Source organism: Procambarus clarkii, chromosome 16, assembly GCF_040958095.1.
Source record: "Procambarus clarkii isolate CNS0578487 chromosome 16, FALCON_Pclarkii_2.0, whole genome shotgun sequence".
Lineage (NCBI taxonomy): Eukaryota > Metazoa > Arthropoda > Malacostraca > Decapoda > Cambaridae > Procambarus > Procambarus clarkii.
In genome coordinates, this window is record NC_091165.1 from 44,427,615 (window position 1) to 44,454,680 (window position 27,066).

General features: G+C 42.6%; 2 protein-coding genes across 7 annotated transcripts in view; both read left to right on the plus strand.

The window, feature by feature from the left end:
- Window positions 1-7,137: 7,137 nt before the first annotated feature.
- LOC123760160 (uncharacterized) lies at window positions 7,138-12,096 on the plus strand. The gene is made up of 3 exons (XM_069325694.1): window positions 7,138-7,721; window positions 9,806-10,395; window positions 11,372-12,096. Exons 1-3 carry the CDS (start codon window positions 7,138-7,140, stop codon window positions 12,094-12,096), a joined length of 1,899 nt encoding a protein of 632 aa, XP_069181795.1.
- Window positions 12,097-12,660: 564 nt separating this feature from the next.
- LOC123760100 (anoctamin-1) overlaps window positions 12,661-27,066 on the plus strand; it is a 320,419-nt gene continuing 306,013 nt past the window's right edge. For 2 of the 6 annotated variants that reach the window (XM_069325474.1, XM_069325478.1), the window contains exons 1-2: window positions 12,661-12,869; window positions 18,405-18,800. The gene's annotated coding sequence lies outside the window, so the exon portion shown is untranslated. The other 4 variants (XM_069325476.1, XM_069325480.1, XM_069325475.1 and 1 more) reach the window with 3 other exon arrangements.

A 27,066-nucleotide genomic window follows, 5' to 3' on the forward strand; every position in this document is an offset into this window, starting at 1 on the left:
TTTCTATGGTACAAAAGAAAACAAACCTTAATTATAAAGGAAAATAAACTGACAGAAGAACTATGAATACTGCTGAAAATACTTTCCACAAAATATCTGAACCAAGGGATAGTACCCCGAGATTTGAAATATGAAAATTTCACCCTTACAGTATTTAAAAAAAAAGCAGAAAGAGTTAAGCACAAAACTAATGTCCGATCAGCTAGGTATAACACATCTGCAAGCTCATGGCGAAAATCCTAAGGGAGGGAATCATTTACCATCTTTCAGTGAAAAATCTTATTCAATCGACACACCATGGTCTTCTTAAAAACAGATGCTACCTTATAAACCTCCTCACTTTTGGGACATGGTAACATGGTACTCAGATAAAGGGTTTCCGGTGGATGTAGTATACATGGATTATGCTAAAGACTTTAATAAGGTACCACATGGAAGACTAGCAAGGAAATTACAGGTTCATGAAAAAAATTGTAAAGTGCACAAAACAATAGTTAAAACAAAGAGAGCAAAAGGTCATACTAAATGGGAATGAATATGAAGAAATGTGTTAAGTTGAGTACCTCAGGGGTCCATTTTTAAGTCTAAAATATTTTTCATATATTGAACATCTATGATATAGAAAAGAATATAATCTAATCAACCACATCCTCATATTTGCAAATGCCTGGCATTTCACGAGCACTTTGTCCGGGGTTTATATTCTAGCCGGGGAGGATTTACTGGGTTAGGCTAACCTAACCTAACTTAACCAAACCAAACCAAGTATCTCAAGTTACAAATATCTCTGGGAATTCATATTATCTGCTGTTGTAGAATTGACAAAATGGACAGTGTCAACAAAATTATTCCCACATACTCCGTCACTATGTGATGGAGTACACATAGAATAGGGACTGAATTGTCCCTGACAGGGACAATTCTGTAACAAATGTTCTAGCATAAAACTTTGTACAGTTTAGTAATTCCTTACCATTTGATGTACTAGGTAGATCCATGTTTGGTGAAGTTTTATAGCTGGAGCTGGAAGATCCTGTCGAGATGACTTCTTCAAAGAGAATAGCTTCAACACATTGTGTCTTGAGTCTTCCAGTACTTGGCCTACAGTTACCAGATCTGATTTACAGAAACTAGTGAACTATGGAGATAAGATTGTTAATAATATACTTTTTTTGAGATTCATATGACTTGCAGCTTAAAAACCAATCTTATTTTAAAATAGTACACTAAAGTACATAGCAAATTGCGAAATTCGTAGTTTTTTAACTACTTTAAAGCTAAATTCTCAAGCTTTGAAAATAAGCACAATTTGCTATTTTAAGCGGAATCTGGCAACTCTGATTTAGCATGTAAACATTGACTTGCATTCACAATGTAGTTATTTATTTTTCAACAATTTAAAACGAGTTATGAAAATACATACATTGGTACATTATTGCAAAGGCACTATACTATATATATATATATATAAATTGTTGCAAGTCGAGCAACAAATATTTTACATTGAACAACAAATGAGATTGGAAAAGCAGTATTGCCAAAATAGACCCCAGACACACCCTGTGGGTAGTAATGGACCCCCATACCGACCCTATGAGGGGTAGTGGACCCCATAATAACACTATGGGCGATAGTGGACACTATACAAACACTATGGGCGGTAGTTGACTTCATAGAGACCCTGTGGGCGGTAAGGGACCCCCTATCGACCCTGTGGGCGGCAGTGGACCCCCTATCGATCCTGTGGGCGGCAGTGGACCCCCTACCGACCCTGTGGGCGGCAGTGGACCCCTACCGAACGTGTGGGCGGCAGTGGACCCCCTACCGACCCTCTGGGCGGCAGTGGACCCCCTATCGATCCTGTGGGCGGTAGTGGACCCCCCCCATATCGACCCTGTGGGCGGCAGTGGACCCCCTATCGATCCTGTGGGCGGCAGTGGACCCCCTACCGACCCAGTGGGTGGCAGTGGACCCCCTGCCGACCCTGTGGGCGGTAGTGGACCCCTACCGACCCTGTGGACGGTAGTTGACTTCATAGCGACCCTGTGGGCGGTAGTGGACCCCATACCGACCCTGTGGGTGGCGGTGGACCCCATACCGACTCTGTGGGCGGCAGTGAACCCTATATACTAATCCTGTGGGCGATACTGTACCCTATAGTCATCCTGTGGGGGCAATGGATGCCATACATATCCAGTGGGTGTTATTGTACCCCATACTTATTCTGTGGGTGGTTGGAGCCTCATACCCATCCTGTGGGTTATAGTGGACCCCATACTCATCCTGTGGGTGGTATTGGACCCCATACCTATCCTGTGGGTGGTTGTGAGCCCATACCCATCCTGTCGGTGGTAGTGGACGCAATACACATCCAGTGGATGGTATTGGATCCCATACCCTTCCTGTGGGTGGAAGTGATCCCCATACCATTCCTGTGGGTGGATGTGACCCCCATACTCATCCTGCGGGTGTTATTGGACCCCTTACCCACCTAACAGGTGGTAGTGGACCCTATACTAATCCTATAGTTTCCAATAATCCACACCATACCATCCTGTTTGCAGTAGTTTACCCTATATACATTCCAACATAACATCGTTTTCTGTTAGCGTTCCTACAAAACATTCTTTAAAGATTTCTAAAGCACAAACTATGGTATATAATATTGATTGGTGAAGCACTTATTCTATGTAATAATTTATTGTGCTTATTATAATTTACTAAGAACAACTAATATTTCTCAAAACAAAACTACGAGCCTTCAATAGGATGTAGCTGATCTGTAATATTATAAGAGCATGGACAATAGTAGGTGAATTTCACAACCCATGTGGGACCTGAAAACTACAATTTTCGTTATAATTGAACCAATCACGACTATTCAGCTATCTACGTTGATGGACGAGTACTGTGAGACGTAAATTGGTACGTGAGGAAGAGTTTGAGCCTTGGTTAAAAAGTTAACTGGGAATATATCACATATGTACTAAATCACATTCCACATATTGACTTTAAGCACTAGTCATATATGTACTGTCTTGTGTGAGAACGGGTTGGACTGTTACATCTAGAAAGGGCAGCTTCCCATCCTTCTCCATCTCGTAAGTGAAACACAACACAGAATTCTGCTCAAATGCCTCCTTCAGCTCCTGCAGATGTCTGATATCAGGTACCTGTGTAAAATTGTCGTCAACATACTTGCAGTATATGGCCGGTTTCAAGTTCATGTCGACTAAGACTTTTTGCTCAATGGTACCCATGTAGAAGTTTGCAAACAGGACACCTAGGGGAGAACCCATGGCGACCCCATCTACTTGCTTATACATGTGTGCATCTGGGCTCAAGAAGGGTGCCTCTTTAGTACAAGCTTGGAGTAGTTTCCTTAGACTGTTGTCTGGAATGTCAAGAGGAGTACAGGCCGGATCACGGTACACTCTGTCGGCTATCATCCCGATTGTTTCATCCACAGGTACGTTGGTAAACAGTGATTCTACGTCCAACGAGGCTCTTATCCCTGTGGCCCGTGTTCCCCGCAGCAAGTCAACAAATTCCTTTGGAGACTTCAGGCTGAAGGCACAAGGGACATAAGGAGTCAGCAAGCCGTTGAGTCGATTCGCCAGACTGTACATGGGTGTGGGTATCTGGCTGATGATTGGCCGAAGTGGGTTTCCAGGCTTGTGTGTCTTGACATTTCCATACGCATATCCAGGTTTATATTTCCCAATAATCTTTGGCAGGTGGAGTCTAGATTTCTTGGCGTTCACAGTTTCGATCAGTTTGTTGACCTTAGCTTTGAACATATCACCTCACCCAAAATGTGGGTATAAAATGAAAAATGAAAGCTGTTTAAATCACAGCATAAGAAAGAACTCTGTTTAGTGTTTGAAGGTAATAGTTGTGTGTGTGCAAATTAAAGTCTTTGAAAATGCAATAAGTTATTACGAAACACGTTCAAGTGTCGCGTCAGACTAGAAATAAAAATGAATTTTTGAGAATTGATTTTTCAATTACCATCAACAGTGAAAAAAAACATAAGAAAGATCGAGAAAATTCGTGTTAGAATTATTTATCTTACTTTTTCGGTCATATTTAATAATATATGTCTACAGGAAAGACGGCTACCAAAATATACTAATATATATATATATATATATATATATATATATATATATATATATATATATATATATATATATATATATATATATATATATATATATATTTTCATTGAATATGACCGCATATTCTGTATTTATTATTTTCTGGTTTAGGGCTTCTATCCCTCTAACTATTTTCTTAGCATCAGGGCTTAATTGGAATAGGAGTTCTCCAAAACTCATTTTCGTACTTATAAGGTGAAGAAAAGAAGTGATTTACTATAGAGTGTATTACACTTATTTGTATAATTTGAACGACGTTTCGAACCTCCATGGTTCATTCTCAAGTGAACAGATCTTACAATACTAGTTGATTTTATACCCGCATTAGGTCAGGTGATAATACAATGAAGGTGAAAAACATGGGGGGATACATAAGGGATAAACATAGGGGCTGCAGAAGGCTTATTGGCCCATACGAGGCATCTCCTATCTAAACACAAAGATTAATCCAGTGTAATTGGCCTGTTATGTTGGACATTGTCTTCTGTGTTGGCATCGATATGTTCTTGTCTTGTCCTTACTCTCATGGTGGGTAGAGTAAATAGTTCCGTGATTTGGGTGTTCATGGTAGGTCGCTCTATTCTTATGTGAATTGCCTCAAGAATTTGTAATCTTCTTGAATCTTGGGTTTTGTCTATTATGCAAGTATTCTTGTTCAACATTTCTCTTGTTAGAGTAATGTCATGGGCTTGTCTCATGTGATTCCTAGGGGCACCAGATTGAAGATGGCATGTCAAACGCCTCGTCAGCTTGGTCGACGTCATACCTATGTACTTACATTGAAGGTTACATCCTTCGTGGGGGCAAGTGTACATGTATACAACGCTTGACTGCTGTAGAGGGTTCTCCGTCGGCTTCGGGCTGTTTTTGATAAGGAGTTCGGAAGTCTTCTTGGTTTTGTAGAATATTATCAGGTTTATGTTTTGGTTAGGAGTAGTGTTTTTTACTCCTTTACGGATTATTTCTTTCATTATTCTTTCCTCTTTTATATGTTCACTGTGCATGGTTGATTTGTAATATAATTTTATTGGGGGTGTTGTGGTTTCTGTTCTAGGTTCTGAATTATACCAACGGTCCAAGTGTCTTCTTATAGCAGCGTTTATTTCCGCGTTGCTATATCCGTTGTTCACCAATACCTGAGTTACTCTTTCAAACTCTCTACTCACGTTGCTCCATTCAGAGCAGTGGGTAAGCGCTCGACGAATATAAGCATTGAGAACACTGGCTTTGTATCTTTGGGGGCACTCACTTCTACCGTTCAGGCATAATCCTATGTTGGTGGGCTTGGTATATACGTTGGTGCTTAAAGAGGTTCCTGTTTTTGTTATTAGTACATCCAAGAATGGCAGACTGTTATTTTCACTATTTTCATGTGTAAATCGGAGTACTGACTCTCTCTCTAGGTGTCTTTTTAGGTCAATTAGTTCATCTGAGTCTTTTACTATTACGAATATGTCATCTACATAACGGCAGTATACAGTTGGTTTTTGTCTGCTACTGAAGACCCTATCTTCGATGGTTCCCATATAAAAATTAGCAAATAAAACTCCTAAGGGGGAGCCCATTGCTACTCCGTCTATTTGTAAATACATGTCTCCTTGTGGAGACATGTATTTACAAATATATATATATATATATATATATATATATATATATATATATATATATATATATATATACATATATATATATATATTTATATATATATATATATATGTATATATATATATATATATATATATATATATATATATATATATATATATATATATATATATATGTATGGCACAACATGCCATATATATATATATATATATATATATATATATATATATGGCACAACTCTCCTAAACACGAGAGTTAAGTATACAACTTTAGAAAGTTGAAAAGTTGTATACTTTTAAGTTGTATACGTCTAAAGTTCTATACTTCACTCTCGTGTTTAAGAGAGTTGTGCCTCATATATATATATATATATATATATATATATATATATATATATATATATATATATATATATATATATATATATATATATATATATATATATATATATATATATATATATACATATATGTGTGTGTGTGTATGTGTGTTTCATACTCTTACACATACTGTGTAAGAGTATGAAAGGCGTTCATACTCCTACACGCCATTCAGATCGCAATGAAATCACAATGGTGTGATATATATAAATGAAAATTATTTTGAGGCAATGGAGTGACTTTAACTCTCTACCTGGAGATTCACAAACGCCTGTCCTAACGAACTCGGCCACATGTTTCAAAAGCCGACTACCTCTAAATTCACTGTGAGGTTCTTGTAGCTTGAAAGCAGAGCTCAACCAGGGTTTTACATTCGTTCCGACCACACTCCTGTATCTCGTGGGCAGTGTGCCCACGAGATACAGACATCGGTGCTCACGGGGGTATAACCACCTGTGCCCACTAGGTACAACCACCTGTGCCCACTAGGTACAACCACCTGTGCCCACGGAGTACAACCAACTGTGCCTACGGGGTACAACCAACTGTGCCCACAGGGTACAACCATCTGTGCCCACGGGGTACAACCTCCTGTGCCCATGGGATACAACCATCTGTGCCCACGGGGTACAGACATCTGAGCCCAAGGGGTACAAACATCTGTGCCCACGAGATACAAACATCTGTGCCCACGGGGTACAACCACCTGTGTCCACGGGGTACAGACATCTGTGCCCACGAGGTACAGACATCTGAGCCCACGGGGTACAACCACCTGTGTCCACGGGGTACAGACATCTGTGCCCACGAGGTACAGACATCTGAGCCCACGGGGTACAAACATCTGTGCACACGAGGTACAAACATCTGAGCCCACGGGGTACAAACATCTGTGCCCACGAGGTACAAACATCTGTGCCCACGAGATACAGACATCGGTGCACACAGGGGTATAACCACCTGTGCCCACCGGGTACAACCACCTGTGCCCAATGAGTACAACAAACTGTGCCTACGGGGTACAACCAACTATGCCCACGGGGTACAACCAACTGTGCCTACGGGGTACAACCAACTGTGCTCACGGGGTACAACCACCTGTGCCCACAGGGGTACAACCATTTGTGCCCACAGGGGTACAACCATTTGTGCCCACGGGGGTACAACCATCTGTGCCTACGGGGTACAGACATCTGTGCCCACGGGGTACAACCATCTGTGCCCACGGGGTACAACCAACAGTGCCCACAGGGTACAACCATCTGTGCCCACGGGGTACAGCCATCTGTGCCTACGGGGTACAACCATCTGTGCCCACGGGGTACAGACATATGTGCCCACGGGATACAACCACCTGTGCCCATGGGGTACAGACATCTGTGCCCACGAGGTACAGCCAACAGTGCCCACGGGGTACAAACATCAGAGCCCACGGGGTACAAACATCTGCGCCCACGGGGTACAAGCATCTGTGCACACGGCGTAGAACCATCTATGCTCCACGGGACACAACCAACAGTGCCCACGGGGTAGAACTATCTGTGCCCCACAGGGTACAACCAACAGTGCCCACGGGGTAGAACCATCTGTGCCCCACGGGGTACAACCAACAGTGCCCACGGGGTAGAACCATCTGTGCCCCACGGGGTACAACCAACAGTGCCCACGAGGTAGAACCATCTGTGCTCCACGGGGTACAACCATTAGTGCCCACGGGGTAGAACCATATGTGCCCCACGGGGTACAACCAACAGTGCCCACGGTGTAGAACCATCTGTGCCCCACGGGCTACAACCAACAGTGCCCACGGGGTAGAACCATCTGTGCCCCACGGGGTACAACCAACAGTGCCCACGGTGTAGAACCATCTGTGCCCCACGGGCTACAACCAACAGTGCCCACGGGGTAGAACCATCTGTGCCCCACGGGGTACAACCAACAGTGCCCACGGGGTACAACCATCTGTGCCCACGGGGTACAACCATCTGTACCCACGGGGTAGAACCATCTGTGCTCCACGGGGTACAGACATCTGTGCCCATTGGGTACAAACATCTGTGCCCACGGGGTACAACCATCTGTGCCCACGGGGTACAACCATCTGTGCCCACGGGGTACAGACATCTGTGCCCACGGGGTATAACCAACAGTGTCCACGGGGTAAAACCATCTGTGCTACACGGGGGTACAACCAACAGTGCCCACGGGGTACAACCATCTGTGCATCACGGGGTACAACCAACAGTGCCCACAGGGTACAACCATCTGTGCATCACGGGATACAACCAACAATGCCCACGGGGTAGAACCAGCGGTACCCACGGGGCATAACCATCTGTGCCCACGAGGTACAGACATCTGTGCCAACGGGGGGTACAACCATTTGTGCCCACGGGGTACAACCTCCTGTGCCCATGGGGTACAACCATCTGTGCCCACGGGGTATAGACATCTGAGCCCAAGGGGTACTAACATCTGTGCCCACGAGATATAAACATCTGTGCCACGGGGTACAAACATCTGTGCCCCCGGGGTACAAACATCTGTGCCAACGAGGTACAAACATCTGAGCCCACGGAGTTCAAACATCTGTGCCCACGAGATACAAACATCTGTGCCCACGGGGTACAACCACCTGTGCCCACGGGGTACAAACATCTGTGCCCACGAGGTACAAACATCTGAGCCCACGGGGTACAAACATCTGTGCCCACAGTGTACAAACATCTGTGCCCCCGGGGTACAAAAATATTTTTGCCCACGGGGTAAAAAAACTTCTATGCCCACGAGGTACAAACATCTGTGCCCACGGGGTACAAACATCTGTGCCCACGAGGTACAAACATATGAGCCCACGGGGTACAAACATCTGTGCCCCCGGGGTACAAAATTCTTTGCCCACGGGGTAAAAAAACTTCTATGCCCACGAGGTACAAACATCTGTGCCCACGGGGTACATACATCTGTGCCCACGAGGTACAGACATCTGAACCCACGAGATACAAACATATGAGCCCACGGGGTACAAACATCTGTGCCCACGGGGTACAGACATCTGTGCCCACGAGGTACAGACATCTGAACCCACGAGATACAAACATCTGAGCCCACGGGGTACAAACATCTGTGCCCACGAGCTACAAACATCTGAGCCCACGGGGTACAAACATCTGTGCCCATGAGGTACAAACATCTGTGCCCACGAGATACAGACATCGGTGCTCAGGGGGGAATAACTACCTGTGCCCACGGATTACAACCAACTGTGCCTACGGGGTACAACCAACTGTGCCCACGGGGTACAACCACCTGTGCCCACGGGGGTACAACCATTTGTGCCCACGGGGGTACAACCATCTGTGCCTATGGGGTACAGACATCTGTGCCCACGGGGTACAACCATCTGTTCCCACGGGGTTCAACCATCTGTGCCTACGGGGTATAACCATCTGTGCCCATGGGGTACAGACATCTGTGCCCACGGGGTACAACCACCTGTGCCCACGGGGTACAGACATCTGTGCCCACGAGGTACAACCAACAGTGCCTACGGGGTACAAACATCTGAGCCCACGGGGTACAAACATCTGTGCCCACGGGGTTCAAGCATCTGTGCCCACGGGGTAGAACCATCTGTGCCCCACGGGGTACAACCAACAGTGCCCACGGGGTAGAACCATCTGTGCTCCACGGGGTACAACCAACAGTGCCCACGGGGTACAACCATCTGTGCCCACGGGGTACAACCATCTGTACCCACGGGGTAGAACCATCTGTGCTCCACGGGGTACAGACATCTGTGCCCACGGGGTACAAACATCTGTGCCCACGGGGTACAACCATCTGTGCCCACGGGGTACAACCATCTGTACCCACGGGGTACAGACATCTGTGCCCACGGGGTACAACCAACAGTGCCCACGGGGTAGAACCATCTGTGCTCCACGGGGTACAACCAACAGTGCCCACGGGGTACAAACATCTGTGCCCACGGGGTACAGACATCTGTGCCCACGAGGTACAGACATCTGAACCCACGAGATACAAACATCTGAGCCCACGGGGTACAACCACCTGTGCCCACGGAGTACAACCAACTGTGTCCACGGGGTACAACCACCTGTGCCCACGGGATACAACCAACTGTGCCCACGGGGTACAACCATCTGTGCATCACGGGGTACAATCAACAGTGCCCACAGGGTACAACCATCTGAGCATCACGGGATACAACCAACAATGCCCACGGGGTAGAACCAGCTGTACCCACGGGGAATAACCAATTGTGCCCACGAGGTACAGACATCTGTGCCAACGGGGGTACAACCATCTGTGCCCACGGGGTACAACCTCCTGTGCCCATGGGGTACAACCATCTGTGCCCACGGGGTATAGACATCTGAGCCCAAGGGGTACTAACATCTGTGCCCACGAGATATAAACATCTGTGCCCACGGGGTACAAACATCTGTGCCCCCGGGGTACAAACATCTGTGCCCACGAGGTACAAACATCTGAGCCCACGGAGTACAAACATCTGTGCCCACGAGATACAAACATCTGTGCCCACGGGGTACAACCACCTGTGCCCACGGGGTACAGACATCTGTGCCCACGAGGTACAGACATCTGAGCCCACGGGGTACAAACATCTGTGCCCACGGGGTACATACATCTGTGCCCACGAGGTACAGACATCTGAACCCACGAGATACAAACATATGAGCCCACGGGGTACAAACATCTGTGCCCACGGGGTACAGACATCTGTGCCCACGAGGTACAGACATCTGAACCCACGAGATACAAACATCTGAGCCCACGGGGTACAAACATCTGTGCCCACGAGGTACAAACATCTGAGCCCACGGGGTACAAACATATGTGCCCACGAGGTACAAACATCTGTGCCCACGAGGTACAGACAACGGTGCTCACGGGGGTATAACCACCTGTGCCCACCGGGTACAACCACCTGTGCCCACGGAGTACAAGCAACTGTGCCTACGGGGTACAACCAACTGTGCCCACGGGGTACAACCACCTGTGCCCACGGAGTACAACCAACTGTGTCCACGGGGTACAACCACCTGTGCCCACGGGGTACAACCAACTGTGCCCACGGGGTACAACCAACTGTGCCCACGGGGTACAACCACCTGTGCCCACGGGGGTACAACCATTTGTGCCCACGGGGGTACAACCATCTGTGCCTATGGGGTACAGACATCTGTGCCCACGGGGTACAACCATCTGTGCCCACGGGGTACAACCATCTGTGCCCACGGGTACAACCATCTGTGCCCACGGGGTACAACCATCTGTGCCCACGGGGTACAGACATCTGTGCCCACGGGGTACAACCACCTGTGCCCACGGGGCACAGACATCTGTGCCCACGAGGTACAACCAACAGTGCCTGCGGGGTACAAACATCTGAGCCCACGGGGTACAAACATCTGTGCCCACGGGGTAGAACCATCTGTGCTCCACGGGATACAACCAACAGTGCCCACGGGGTAGAACCATCTGTGCCCCACGGGGTACAACCAACAGTGCCCACGGGGTACAACCAACAGTGCCCACGAGGTAGAACTATCTCTGCCCCACGGGGTACAACCAACTGTGCCCACGGGGTACAACCATCTGTGCTCCACGGGGTACAACCAACAGTGCCCACGGGGTACAACCAACAGTGCCCACGGGGTACAACCATCTGTGCTCCACGGGGTACAACCAACAGTGCCCACGGGGTACAACCAACAGTGCCCACGGGGTACAACCATCTGTGCTCCACGGGGTACAACCAACAGTGCCCACGGGGTACAACCATCTGTGCATCACGGGATACAACCAACAGTGCCCACGGGGTAGAACCATCTGTGCATCACGGGGTACAACCAACTGTGCCCACGGGGCAGGACATGAATGTGTGGCTATATTTGAGTTAGTTGATAAATTATATCAGTTTCCGGTCTAGTTGTCAGCGGTCAACCGGCCACCTTCACATATTAGGCACGTTGACCGGAGTGAAAACACAGTATTTGGAAAAAATCACAGCTTTATTTACACCACAGTTATGAATTATGAAACATTTAAACATTAATTGCTCTCTCTTAAATTTGAATTTGAAAGCCTTATTTGGGTACGAGTACATGTATCCATGTTTCACTTGTCATTGTAACTATTATATAATGAATAGTTAGAGCTGGTCATTCAGCGAAATTCACTACTTAACTTTTTAACAAATTTATTGATTCTTGATTATATTGATTCTTGTTATAATTCAAACAAAAATATATGATCAACACTAAATACATTATACTTTTTGTGTTTTTTCCCATTGGCAATATTAAACAAAACCATTATCGTAACCTCGTTTGTGCAAACATGAGACGGATGTTTTTGTGGTTGCAATGCATCGCTATATTTGTTTGCTAGTAATGAACCTGTGACATCTGTGTTGCGCCAGGTGTTCAAATTCGTTTTCGAACCAGGTGTTGCCGTGAATATCCTGTGAGTGAGAAGCGCTATCATGGGCTTCCTCTGTACTCATGATTACTGAGCCAGTTGATACTGAGCTGTGTAGAGGGTAGGCCACGTCTCCCCATGACCTGTAGCGGCCTGCACCACCTGGACAGTACTGTTGGTGTAGAAGATAAACCATCTCTCTCCATGACCTGTAGCAGCCTGCACCACCTGGATAGTACTGTTGGTGTAGAAGGTAAACCATCTCTCCCTAAGACCTGTAGCGGCCTGCACCACCTGGATGGGACGTTATATCATATAATAATATTCCTTAATGATGAATTTTAAGGGGGTTTGGCTCTGTTCACTGGTGGGATGATTTGTTGAATTGTCATGATGTTCACGGTGATCATTATTTTGATGTTCGCGGCACGGTACTCGTTATCACCGTGAACACAGTCAGGGGTCATCACTGTCACAGTGATCATTGTTCGGATGTTTATGGTACGGTATTCATTGTCACGGTGATCATTGTTACCGTGATTACTGTCACGGTGATCATTGTTACCGTGATCACTGTCACACTGTTTACTGGCACGGAGATTATTCTCATCATGCATACTCTCGCCGTCAGGGGTTCCAGGGAAAAAATGTTCTGAGTTTTATTCTGTCACATCCGTTTAAGACGGAAATATTTTCAGAGTTTAAGACAAAATATTTTCAAAAACCATTTTTAGAGAATATTGACAGAAGTTTTATTAAGGAAAATAGACACCATAGCAGTAACTTTTATTTTTATATCCATTTACTGCTGTTTCACAAGTTTAAGACCTAAATTTCTAAGAGACAATTTTTAGACCGAATTTCTTCGGAGTTCATTTTAATACCGAAATTTAAAAAGAGTCCATTTTAAGACCAAATTTCTTCAGAGTCCAGTTTAAAAATAAAAATTTGCCAGAGATCAGTTTAAAATCGATTTTCATCAGCGATCCGTTTAGGACCGAATTTCTACAGAGTCCGGTTGAAGACCAAAATTAGTCAGAGTTTAGTTTATGACCGAATAGTTGGCAGAGACTATTTTAAGACCAAATTTCTTCAGAGTCCAGTTGACAACCGAAATTTGACAGAGAACATTTTAAGACAGAATTTCTTCAGAGTCTAGTTTAAAACCTTAATTTTTCAGAGTTTTAATTCTTGCCAAGTTCTTAAGAGGGGTTAAGACTGAATTTCTTCAGAATTTAGTTTAAGACCAAAATTAGTCAGACACTAGTTGAAGACCGAAATTTGACATAGCATAGACCATTTTCAGACTAAAATTTGTCAAAGACCAGTTTAAGACCGAATTTTGTTCAGAGTTTTAATGTGCACTAATGCTATTAATCTCTGCAGACTTGAGCAGATACTTTTAAAAAGTTCATCAGATATTAGCTTTTGGACACAGCTCTATACAATTATAAGTATAGTTTAGCTACTAATTACCAAAATTTAGCCTAATTTAAAACGATCATATTTCAGACATAGTAAATAAGATCAATTCAGTTACCGAGTTCTAGCGCCTGTCCTCGTCTTAGTCCCCTCGCGATGATTCAATACTAAGAGTCTAATCCCCTAAAATTTAAAACAATTACATTTTAGACATAGTAAATAAAACCAAAGCAATTACTGAGTTCTAGCTCGCGTCCTCCACCTTACTTCATTCGTACAACTCAGTTAATACCTAATCATTTCCACTAAAATTTAAACACGCTGTATTTCAGACCGTGTAAAATACAACAATTTAGTTACGGAGCTCCATCTCCTGTCCCCACCATACTTTACTCATGTAACTTCATCAATATCCAATCAATTTCCTCGAGATTGATCGACCTCTTTATTTCGTACATAGTAAAATAGATCAATTACTGAGCTCCAACTCTTGTCTCCCTGCCTTACTTTCAAATTTAAAATAAATGTAAACCAGTCATATTTCAGACATAGTAAATAAGATCAAAGCTGTTACTGAGCGCTAACTCCCATCCTCCACCCTAGTGCAGTGCTCAAACTTCATATCACGACCTGTCCCAGCCTATCACCTTATCAAAGTAACCATATCCTCTCCTTCAATACTCTTGTTAACTCAGCTATGTAAATAATCACTAATGATGTAATAATTACAAGGTCATAATACAACTTATTGCTCCTTCCTGCCTTCCTCGTTATCTTCTCCCCTCCTAATCCACTTCCACACGTTACTCCTTCCATTACCCCCCCCCTCTCTCCCTCCAATCCTCCACCCCTGCCTCCATCCTCTGTCTTATCTCCCTCACTCCTTACCTTCCCCCCTCCCATACCTAACCCACCTCTTACCCCCTCCCTTACCTTCCCCAACTTCTTTCGTCCTTATCTTCCCCTCCCTCTCGCTCCACTCCCCGCATATCACTCGTTCCCCAACTCCCCCTTCCCTAACTTCTTCCAAACCTCCATCACCAGAATTTAAAAATACAGCTATTATCCAATAATCTTACTGTATTTGTTTATTCTCGCCTTATTCACAGCATGTTCTCTATACAGCTTTAATCCTCATTATTCATGTTCTCTCCATGTCCTGTAAAATGTTCACAGCATGTTCAGTTTATATTGGCCACAAGTTTATTGTGTTCATCGCATTCTCTTACATGTTTCCTGTGTTCTTTGTCATGTTCCTCATGTTCTCTGCATTCATTGCATTTCCCTTACACGTTCTTTAAAAACAAATGAACAATTGTTTATGTCATTCAATAACTAGTTCTTTGTCAGATATTATCACCTGCACTACTCTTCCCATAACAAATTAGTTACAATTTATTTAGTCAGTCACCAACTTTATTTTAAAAAACTATGTCACTGTATTTCTGCTTAACAACTTGTTATTTCTTACCAGCACTGTTTGTAAACAAATCTGGACTTTATACAGTCACAAATTTACCAAGACATTCATGTTTTAACTAAAATTATTCTCCAATTAAATGAAAATAATCACGTTCATCATTTCTTAACTAAAATTATTCACCAATCAACTGAAAATAGTCACTTTCATTATTTCTTAACTAAAATAACCTTTCTCTCAACTGGAAAGAGCCAAAGGGATCTTTCAACGCCGTTCTTAACTTAAATTATGCGTCGTTCAGTGAAAAAAATAGTCAAAGATACTCTTCAAGACATCAATATCACACTCAAAGACATCAATAACACACTCAAAGGCACAAAAGGTACTCTTCATGACATCAATAACACACTCAACGACGTCAATAACACACTCAAAGACCTCAATAACACACTTTTAGACACCAATAACGCACTCATAGATCTCAATAACACACTCAAAGACATCAATAACAAACTCAAAGACATCAATAACACACTCAAAGACATCAAAACACACTCAGAGCATTAAAGACCCACTTAAAGACATCAAAATACTACTCATGGCCGTCTAAAGTTATTCTCAGAGTCATCAAATGTAATCACTAACTCACCTTCGTTCATCAAAAAAACTGTCTAAGACATCTTCGTGCCTCAAAATTGTTCTCTAACTCACCTTCGTTCATCAAAGTTGTTCTCTACGACATTTTCGTGTTTTAAAGAAACATTCTAAGACATCTTCGCCCTTCTTGGAATCTCTCCAAGACAGCAATAAAACATTCCAAGCTCATTTTAATTAACATTTGCACTCTTTAACGCGATTTTGTATAAAAAGATTTAATATTTAGAATTTCTATGTGCGTTAAATCAGCTCTCACTGTAGGTAAAATCGCTCTTCACTCATCAGCAAATAGTCACTAGCATCTTTGTTCAAGAAATATGTAAACTTAGGTTTGTGCTAAACTTACTAAGACATGTCATAATGTACTCACAATTAACTTTAAGTATCATATCAAACTAAGCATGAGCAACTTTATGCACTAATAAACTTACGCTTCAAGTAAAAATAAATAAAATAACTGACTTTTATGAAGTAACAGCTTTCACTAAGACAGGTTCGCCAAGACATTTACAGTCAAAAACTTGATAATAACACTTATTATGTCACAAAATACAACTCTTCAAGTAACTAGTTCACCTTTTCGTAAAAACTTTCATTTCTGTTAATATTAATTATACTGTTAAAATACATATTCTTCCCTACTTTATCTTACACTATTCTCTGATCAACAATTCATTATTTTACCTAACTTAACTTACGTGTACTAGCCTATTATAACCTAACCTAACCTGATTATCTTAATGTAACTTACCTACTCCAACTTACCTATTCCTCCCTATCTTAGCTAAGTTACCCAGCCTGATATAACCTAACTTACATAACTTAGCATACCTAATGTAACATTTACTATCCTGAATTACCTGTATCGACTGAGCTACGATATTCAGTCGGTACAGGTAATGGTGTGGTTCGCCCTTCATTACATACCAGGCTACGGTGTGTAATGAAGGAAGGGCAAAGAGGTAGAACGGCCTATTGACATAGCTCCAGTGCATGAGGGAGTTGTGAAAAAACCCTAGTGTGTGTCTCGGAGAGGATGCAGGATCCAGTAAGTTCAGTAAACATCGGTTTCAACTCTTTTTAACCATGTCGTAGCTCAGTCGATTAAGGCAGCATCTGGGATGATCACAGACGTAAGTTCGAATCCTCATCACGGCCTTTGTGGATTTGTTCATTGATGCATCACGTTATTGTGATTTCTGTGTGAACTGTAGTAATCTATCCTAATGTAACTTTTCCTAACTTAACTTACACAACGTAACTTCCCCTACCTAACCTAACCTAACCTAACCTATTCTACATTATGTGGAATAATCTAACTTACCCGATGTAATTTACTCCTCCTGACCTAACCAACGTACATAACTTACTTACTAACTTAACTTACATAACATAACTTATCTACCCTCACCTACCTAATTTCCTTTCCCTAATGTAACTTGTCCAACCTGACATGACCTAACTTCAAGGAGGTCAAGGAGATTTAGACCTGAATATATATATGTTAAACACTGAGTTAAGTTTGACAGCCAGTTTAAGAGTACAAGCAGTGATCAACGATATAGATAAATGAATGGTCATGAAATGTGGAGAATTTGCTGGAGGTTTGAGGCTCGCCTCAGAGGAGTTTGGGCTCGCTTGAGCTGAAGAGATCGTGAGGGGAGGGTGTGCTCCGTTTGAGCCCCTGGTGAAGAAGAACCCCTGTTTGATATATACCTTCAAGAGGAAGGAAGTGGACAGACGTCTCGACTGAGGAATAAGTTGGAAGGCGTGTCACCTCAAGTTAGGAACTGCAGAAGGTGTTATGGAATAGTTAGTGCAGCTCTGTGGGTAGCCTGAGGCGCCCTGAGTGTCGCCGCCCGGCCAGTGAGGACCAGCTAGCCAGCTGGTCCTCACTGTGGACCAGTCTGTGGTAAGCATTTTAAACAGTTTACAGTGATTGTCTGCAGTTGGTCGTGTGCCCAGCGACCATAGGAAGTTTTTATTGATATATTAGACATATTGTGTAAGGCAGAAAGCCTAAATAAGAGAGTGAAGATAGCAGGACCAGCTGAAGGGAGGAGCAGCATATCCACACCTGCCGATAGCTTGGGGGTGACTGACCAGCTGGCAGCCTGGGGCGGGCGGGTCTTCCCGGAAAGTGGAGAATGGACCCGCCCGGGCGTGGGGGAGAGTACTCGCGGCAGGTAAGAGTCAGAGGGATGTCGGGTGGAGACATTGTATGTGTAGTTTATATTTAGTTATATGTTTATAGACGAACATTTTTACTCGCAAATCGATGGGTTGCAGGTTTGTCCTGAGGAAGAAGTTGATGGGAGCACTCTGAGGCCAGAGAAGAAGTTGATGAATGGAACTTCAAGCCTGTAGGAGTAGATGTTGTACTCTGTGGAAGAGCAAGCCCCATAGTGAGGAATTGGACCTCAAACTGTGTGAAGAGGAGCAGTGACGTGAAGTCTCACATACTTCTGTGGAATCAGTGGTAGAGTACCACTGGAATCCAAGAAAAACTTCATGGTGCAGCAGCCTGGAAGAGCTGTAGAGGATCCTGGTAGATGAATCTGGAAGAAACTGATGGTGTCAGGGTAGTGAACTTACAAATGTTGGAAGGAAGTTCTTATTCACTACTTGTAGGGAGTTGGTAGAGAGCTTCATTGTCATTAGCGTGCAAGATGCAGTGAAAGGTGGGTGAGTGATTATCATTTCTATGCCAAGGAATACTTATACTGAAGTTTATAGAGTTACAGCTATAGGCTGGATTACCTGCAGATCTTTCCTGTAGACATATAATATAAAATATGACCGAAAAAGTAAGATTAATAATTCTAACACGAATTTTCTCAATATTTCCTATGGTTACGAACTTCTTATGGTCGTATGAACTTGAAACCGGCCATATACTGCAGGTATGTTGACGACATTTTTACACAGGTACCTGATGTCAGACATCTGCAGGAGCTGAAGGAGGCATTTGAGCGGAATTCTGTGTTGCGTTTCACTTACGAGATGGAGAAGGATGGGAAGCTGCCCTTTCTATATGTAACAGTCATGGAAAGGAGCGGAGGTTTCCACACTGCAGTCTACACTAAGGAAACAAACATAGGAATGTGCCTCAATGCCAACAGTGACTACCCAGAGAGGTACAAGAGGAGTGTTGTTACCGCTTATGTCGACCGTCCTCTCAGCCACAGCTCAGGATGGAAGCAAGTCGATGAAGAACTCTGTAGGGTAAGGCAGGTCCTAGTCAACAACGGCTTCTCCAATGGTTTCGTTGAAGACATCATAAGAAGGAAAGTGAAACGCCATGCAACCTCTGAAGAGACAACAAACACAACACCTGTACCCCCTATCAGACTGTTTTACAGGAACTTCTTTTCCACAGCTCATAAAACGGAGGAAAGGGTCCTGAAAGATATTGTTAATAGAAACGTTATCCCTACAGACAAAAATCAGAAGATACAATTGACGATTTACTATAAAACCAAGAAAACTGCCAACCTACTCAAGAGAAACTCTCCAGACACAAAGCAGAACGCTTTGAAAGAGACCAATGTCGTCTATGTCTTCAACTGCCCACTTGGGGACTGTAAGCCTCAAAGAACTCAGTATGTAGGCAAGACAACAACATCTCTTTCCAGGCGATTAACGATGCATAAGCAAAAGGGCTCCATTAAGGAACATATAATCTCTTTCCACAACCAAACCATCGTCAGAGAAATCCTAGTAAACAACACAGAAATCATCGATAGACACAGCGATAGCAGGCGGCTTGACGTTTGCGAGGCACTACACATTAAAAAGTCAACACCAGCAATCAACAGCCAATTAATGCACAACTATATTCTACCCACCTCAAGACTCCGCTCCAATATAGAAGCATCAAGAAATATGGACCAATAGGCTTTCTACAATCACTTCCATTCAATACCCATTGTTTCGTGTTCTGTCTTGTGTTGATGAAATTAATACCCTATTAAATACCACCTCACCCCATCCACCTCACTCAAATGTAGATATAAACAAATCGGAGATGTGTAAGTTCTATTCAGTTGTGTATGTGTAAACTAAAGTCTTTGAAAATGGAATAAGTTTTACGGAACGCGCTCAAGTGTCGCGTCAGACTAGAAATAAAAATGAATTTTGGAGAATTGATTTTTGAATTACCACCAACAGTGAAAAGAAAAGTACGAAAGATCGAGAAAATTCGTGTTAGTGGGGAGTCATGGCGGCTCAAGTGGGTGTGTGCACGTGACAACGAGGCTAGTGTTGGAGCCGCATCCCCTAAACATGTGACGCCTAGCCCCTCTCCAAGTGCCAGGAGTGCACAGGTTGATCTCCTGGTCAAAATAAGCACTCTCCAAGATTTTGATGGGTTGTCCAGGAGAGACAATCCATTGACTTAATACTACATAATAACATGGCGTAACCTATTCTAATAGGACTTATTATAACATAACTTACACAGCACAACTTCCCAACCTAACCTAACTTGCATAATTTGTTCACTTAACTGTTCTTAAATTACTTTCCCTCTCCTACATAATGTTACTTAACCTAAGAATAATCTTATTCTCTCTGAAACATCACCTTTTCATTTATTTCCGCAGAAATTCATACAACTCTGACAAAAACACACAAACTTTCACAAGTGATCCAGTATATACATACTCTTTCAAACTTGCACAACAACATAAACTTAGACAAAGTAGCACAACTCTTGCATACTCTTAGACACTTTAAAAAACTCTTACACATATATACTAGTTTCAGAACATTATATAAAAAGCATATCAAACTATCTTATCTTAGCCCAATCTTATTACATTTCCTTTTGTTTGTTCTGCTTCCAATCTCTATTATTCCTTATGAAGTATTGTTTAAGCATCCTTCCCTAACCTAACCCAACAACCTTAACCCAACCCAATAACCCCTAACACTTTCCCACCTAACCATTGCTTATTTTATATATCCTCATACTTTTTCAAAATAATTTATAGGAAGTCCATTTATGATATCTAGTCTTTTACATACTTTCTTAATACATTTAAAAAACTAAGTCTTCTCATTCATCTCTTTCTTAGGTTTAAGTCCCAAGTACTTAAGACCATTTATTCAATAACCTAAGTTAAGTTTTATATTTTTCACCAGTTAACTAACTAAAGTTACACATCTTGTCAGTTGTATACATGATTCCTGCTGGGTTTTAGTGTTTCGTCAATCAATGTCTCAGATTCATTTGTTCGTTACAAGGGATAATTTCTTAAATAGGGGTTTCAAGGGTTATTTATTAAAGATAGGGTATTTAAGCATTTCAAAGGAATATTTGTTAGAGATGTCAGTTTAAGTACTTTGTATCTTTTTACTTAAAGTTCATCAAGTTGCTCATAAGTTGTATTTACTATATTTGATATAATTGTTCTTATTCTTTGACCTTCAACCTAACCCTTCAGATGTAGTGTCTTATGTTGGACATATTTGTTGAATATATTATCCTTAACCTAACCTTACAGATTGAGCTTTGGTTCACCACATTGTATATGTTTTACCCAAATCCACCTTCCCACTTAACCTTCCCTCCCTCTGTGGAAAAATCCTAGCAGGTTATTTTTTTTTTCTGTAAATACTAAATATTTTTACTTATTTTTAATTGACTTTAATATGATAATTTTATTTGATTATTTTTCTTAGTTAATTCTTAGTAATAAGTTTGTTAAAAATTAAGTAAGTGAGTGGACTGTATGTACTGATTCAGCTGCCTGAATTTATCTCACATAATTGGGGGACAATTTGCAGCTTAAACCACTTTGAGATGGCTCCTTCATAAAATACAAATTGTTTACCTAATCTTCATTATGTAAATTATAAATCATACCACATATGTTGCTGTAATCTACTATTATTATAGCAATAATGAGTTTATAATTTATAATACTATGTCTACAGTATTGTACTAAAAAAGGGGGCTTAGCTGTTCCTGTTGATGGGGCCTGCTAAGGATGTGTAATTGTAGCATTAAAATTAGGGTGTGGCTCTGTGCTTCGGAGTGCCACGTAATGGCGGCTGTCTGGAAGCCTACTAAGCTTGATGGACAGTTAATGGAAGCAATTTCTATAATTATGTTGGGAGCCAGCTTCCTGCTTCACTAACTTCCCTCATAATTACCTGTTTGGGATGTAAGGAATTATTAAAGGTTCCCTAAACATAATTACAGATATGACATGTAATATGTGTGTGTAGAGCTGAGTACGTACGTGTTGGTGGGGTTTTCTCATGCAAATAACCGGCTACCTATCTATATTAAATGATGCATCAAAATAAAATAGAATACTAGGCAGTCGGATACTCAAGTGCTCCAGTTGTAGTAGAGGTGTTGCTGTGGTAGTTCTCTTGGGACAGAGTAGAATTTCTCGTGCGGGACTAGTATCACAACTCTCTGGAGCACCCGTATTTTGCTATGAATCTCTCTCTGTGTAGAGTGATGCTCCCTCCCTCCTAGTTCCAATGTTTTGGTGGTTATACTTCTAGATTTAATTTTACAGTAACAAGGGAGTCAAGCTATATTTTGGTGTTAGTAATTATATTCAGTCCTAGTGAACACTTTTTTATTAAATTTAAAAACTAGACTGTGGTTTAAAATAAATTATGAGAAATGTAAATACGTGACGTCGATGATGTCACGGAATCACCCATTCTCTTTTCTTTAAGGGGATAACCATGTTATTATGTGTGTCAGGTTTCAGACATAATTCCGAAGGGGAGGAACACGGATCGAAGTCCGGGTAAGGACTGCGATCACTTTATTCTTTTCCTTCAGAATTATAGTGCTGCTTTATTTGAGTTTACATTGTTGTGTTGCAGTCCTTTGGGGACGTATGTCCCGTACTGGCGTTTCGGGAAGTCGTTGAACGTCTTCTTTTCCTGCCAGTTCTAAAGGAACTAATTTCTCTAATGTTTTCAGAGTAGTGTTTTCTCGGCATTTTACTTTCGCTATTCTCAAGATGCTCTGGTTGTCTGCATGAACAGTGACTATTTGGCCTATAGGCCACTCTGAGCGTGGCCCATCGCTGTCCACCAGAACTATGTCACCAGGGTTCAAGTTAATTCTGTTGTAGGGGTTGTTTCCCCCGTAATGATACTCCCTCAGAGTAGTAATGTATTCTCGAATCCATACGTCATTCCATCGACTTATCACCCCTGATAGATGTTTGAAACGTTGAACCAAATCACTCTCTCGGACATATGAAGGATCCTCTGGTTCCTCGTCTGTAAGGGACACTAGGGTGCTGAGAGGTCTCCCATACATCAGATGAGCTAGACTTAATGGTTCACGCTGCAAAACATCATCAGAGAGGTAGGTAAGTGGTTAGTTATTAACTCGTGCTTCTATCTCTATGGCTACGGTCTGGAGCTCCTGTAGGTCAATCTTTTGGCGGTGTAGGGTTTTCAGTAGAGAACGTTTCACCGTACCATCATGCGTTCATAGAAGCCTCTGTGCCATGGTGCTCTGGGAGCTGTGAATTTCCAGTGGCACTGCAGTTGATTTAGGGCCGTGCATACCTTAGGGTTATCTTGAGATGATTTTGGGGCTTTTAGTGTCCCCGCGGCCCGGTCCTCGACCAGGCCTCCACCCCCCAGGAAGCAGCCCATGACAGCTGACTAACACCCAGGTACCTATTTTACTGCTAGGTAACAGGGACATAGAGTGAAAGAAACTCTGCCCATTGTTTCTCGCCGGCGCCTGGGATCGAACCCAGGACCACAAGATCACAAGTCCAGCGTGCTGTCCGCTCGGCCGACCTGTGTCCAGATTCTCTTCAGACATGCTTCTCCTGCCACTAAGTTGGATCCATTGTCTAAGATCATTAACTTAGGACAGGATCTACGCGAAGCAAACCTGCAGAAAGCCTGTAAGAATGCTTCGGCACTCATATCGGGAGTCACTTCTAGATCGACTGCCCTTGTTGTGGCACAAGTAAAAAGACAGATATAGGCCTTCACTGTTTTTTTTTGTTCTTGGTGCCTGTTAGTGTCAGTGCTCCTGTGAAATCTACTCCTGTATTCTCAAAGGGACGAATATGTACAACTCGTTCCTTTGAAAGTGGAGGAGGGCCTGGATATGGACACACTCTGGCATCGTATCTCCGGCAAATAACACAAGATTTAATTATTGATTTTCTGTCTGACTACCTTGGGGTAGCCAGTACTGTTGTCTTAAGTCTGTGAGAGCATCTAATACCCCACCATGCAGAGTGCTGTATTTGTGTAAGTGTAACACAATTAGTTTGCTTACTATGTGGTGACGAGGAAGCAATATTGGATTTTTTGCTTCCAGATCTATGTCAGCATGCTGTAAGTGGCCTCCGCATCTGATTATGTTATAATTGTCGGTGTCTAACCAGAGACCCAGATCACTTTGTATATTCTTAGGAACCTTGTCAAATTCTATCCAGAATGTGTCTGTCTGAGCCCTTTTGACCCAGTACCTTAGGGCACTAGGGAATTTATGCTTGATTCCTATTTTCTTCAGAAAATCAAACACTACTTGGGTGACACCTATTAGTTTGTTCAGTTCAGAGTACCGATTAGGATCAATTACCAAAGTCCAAGGTAGTTCTGGGTTCTCAGTGGGAACAGTGACATTGGTCACAATGACTTGTGGCTTTTGTTTAGGCCACTGGTCGCTGATTAGCCACTGAGGTCCATTGAACCACATCTCTGTCTTTGTTAATTGCTGTAAAGTCAGGCCTCGGGAGAGATAGTCAGCTGGATTCTCTTTGGTGGGTACATATCTCAATTTATACCCTGCCGGCAACTTTCGTATTTCCTTAACGCGGTTACTCACGTAAGGATTCTTACTATTATTGTTTTAATCCACTGTAGCACTGCCCCATTATCTGACCATACCACTGTTTCTGCAAAGTGGATGTGGCTTAAGGCCTTGATCAGATAATGAGCCAATCTTACACCAAGCAGTAAGGCTGTTAATTCCAGTTGTGGCAATGATCTTTTTTTTTAAAGGTGCCACTCTGGCCTTTGCTGTGAGCAAATTGGCTTGCCCATTTGAGACCAGATAAGCTACTGTGCCATAAGCTTTTCCTGAGTCATCACAAAATACATGTAGCTTAATTGGTTCTTTTTACCAAAGTCCGAGGTAGTTCTGGGTTCTCAGTGGGAACAGTGACATTGGTTACAATGACTTTGTGGCTTTGGACTCTCCATTTTTAATGATCAACTGAGCAGTGGGTAGAGTTGATTTATGATCAGACTTTGTTGAGAAGACACTTATGTCAGGTAAGACGGTACAAAGCTCTACTGAAGTGGAAGTTCCTTCCTCCTCCTGTGGTTTGGGAGACTTTGTACTTGAGTCCCCACAGAGTGCTGTATGGTGTTGACCCTTATGGCACCTATTGCAGGTGCGTATTTGAGTTGTACAGGTGTCGGAATTATGTGCCCTTATACACCTGGTACATTTATGTAACTCCTTGAGTCATTTTATGTGTGCAGCACGATCGGGGTAAGCTTTGCATAGGTATATGGAATGTGGTTGTTCACAGAACACACATGGTTTCCAGACGTTAACAGCATCTTGGGGAGTCACCGGTTTGGGTGACGCATTAACTGTAGGTTTGGAGGGACAAACTGCATATGTGCCTACACTGCCTTGTTTCCACTTTGGGGAGGGGGGAAGTTGTTTTACATTTATTTGGAGTACTGTTTGTTCTCTGCTGTTTACTATGAGTGGTAGTAGAAGGTTTAGATGTCGCTTTTCCATCTGGGTTATCTCTTTGTCCTTCTATGATGGAATGCAAACCTTCGGATATCTCCTTTACTGTCAGAGAAGATTTGTTATATAAGACAAACAACTTATTCAGTACATCACTGGGTAATTTGCGTTTCATATGGACTTGGATTATCCAGTCGGATTCGTCCAAGTTGACCTTGTTCTTAAGTGCCTTGAGCAAGGACTCATGCTCCAATCTAAAGGCCTGGAGTGAGTCAGCTGTACTATCTGGAGGGTTAATATACAACAGCTTCTGGGTTAGAAGTCTGATAGTCCTTTCTGGCTTAGCATAATTATCCTTAAGAAGCTGTACTGCATTGTCATAACCGTTATCTGTATCTGTAAAGGTTAGATTACAGACCACTTGTAACGCTTCATTCTTTAAGACAGCTTGCAAATATGTAAATTTTTTTGTCTTTGCTACATTGGCATTAAAATCCACAGAATCGACAAATTTGTTCCAGAAGTTTTCCCAACTCTCGTCCTCTGTACCAGAGAAAGTTGGGAGACTGAGTGATGGTAATAAACTTCTGGTTGTGTTTGGTTTTGGGAAGCTGTGGCTGCAATATTTGTATTGGTCTTATGTATGGTTATTAAATTGTCAAAATGTTGTTACTTTGTATGCATTGTATCTTCAAAATCTACATTTTCTTGTATTACAACGTCCATTGCCTCTTCATTGATATTGGTGGTTGTGTAGATATCCTGATATTTCAGGATTTGCAAGAGCAGATGATATTTGGTCTGTGCAACCTTATAATGGTCTTCAAGTTCTACATATTTAACTGGAGTTTGATTACTTAAATCCTCACATTTTTTTATCTGTTGGGTTAAGTGGACCTTCATACCAGTTTTTAGTAAGTTCTTAGCAATAAGTTTGTTAATTAAGCAAGTAAGTAATTAAGTAAGTGAGTGGACTGTATGTACTGATTCAGCTGCCTGAATTTATTTCACATAATTGGGGGGACAATTTGCAGCTTAAACAACTTTGAGATGGCTCCTTCATAAACCATAAATTGTTTACCTAATCTTCAATATGTAAATTATAAATCATACCACATATGTTGGTCTAATCTACTATAATTATAGCAATAATGAATTTATAATTTATAATACTATGTCTACAGTATTGTACAAAAAAGGGAGCTTAGCTGTTCCTGTTAATGGGGTCTG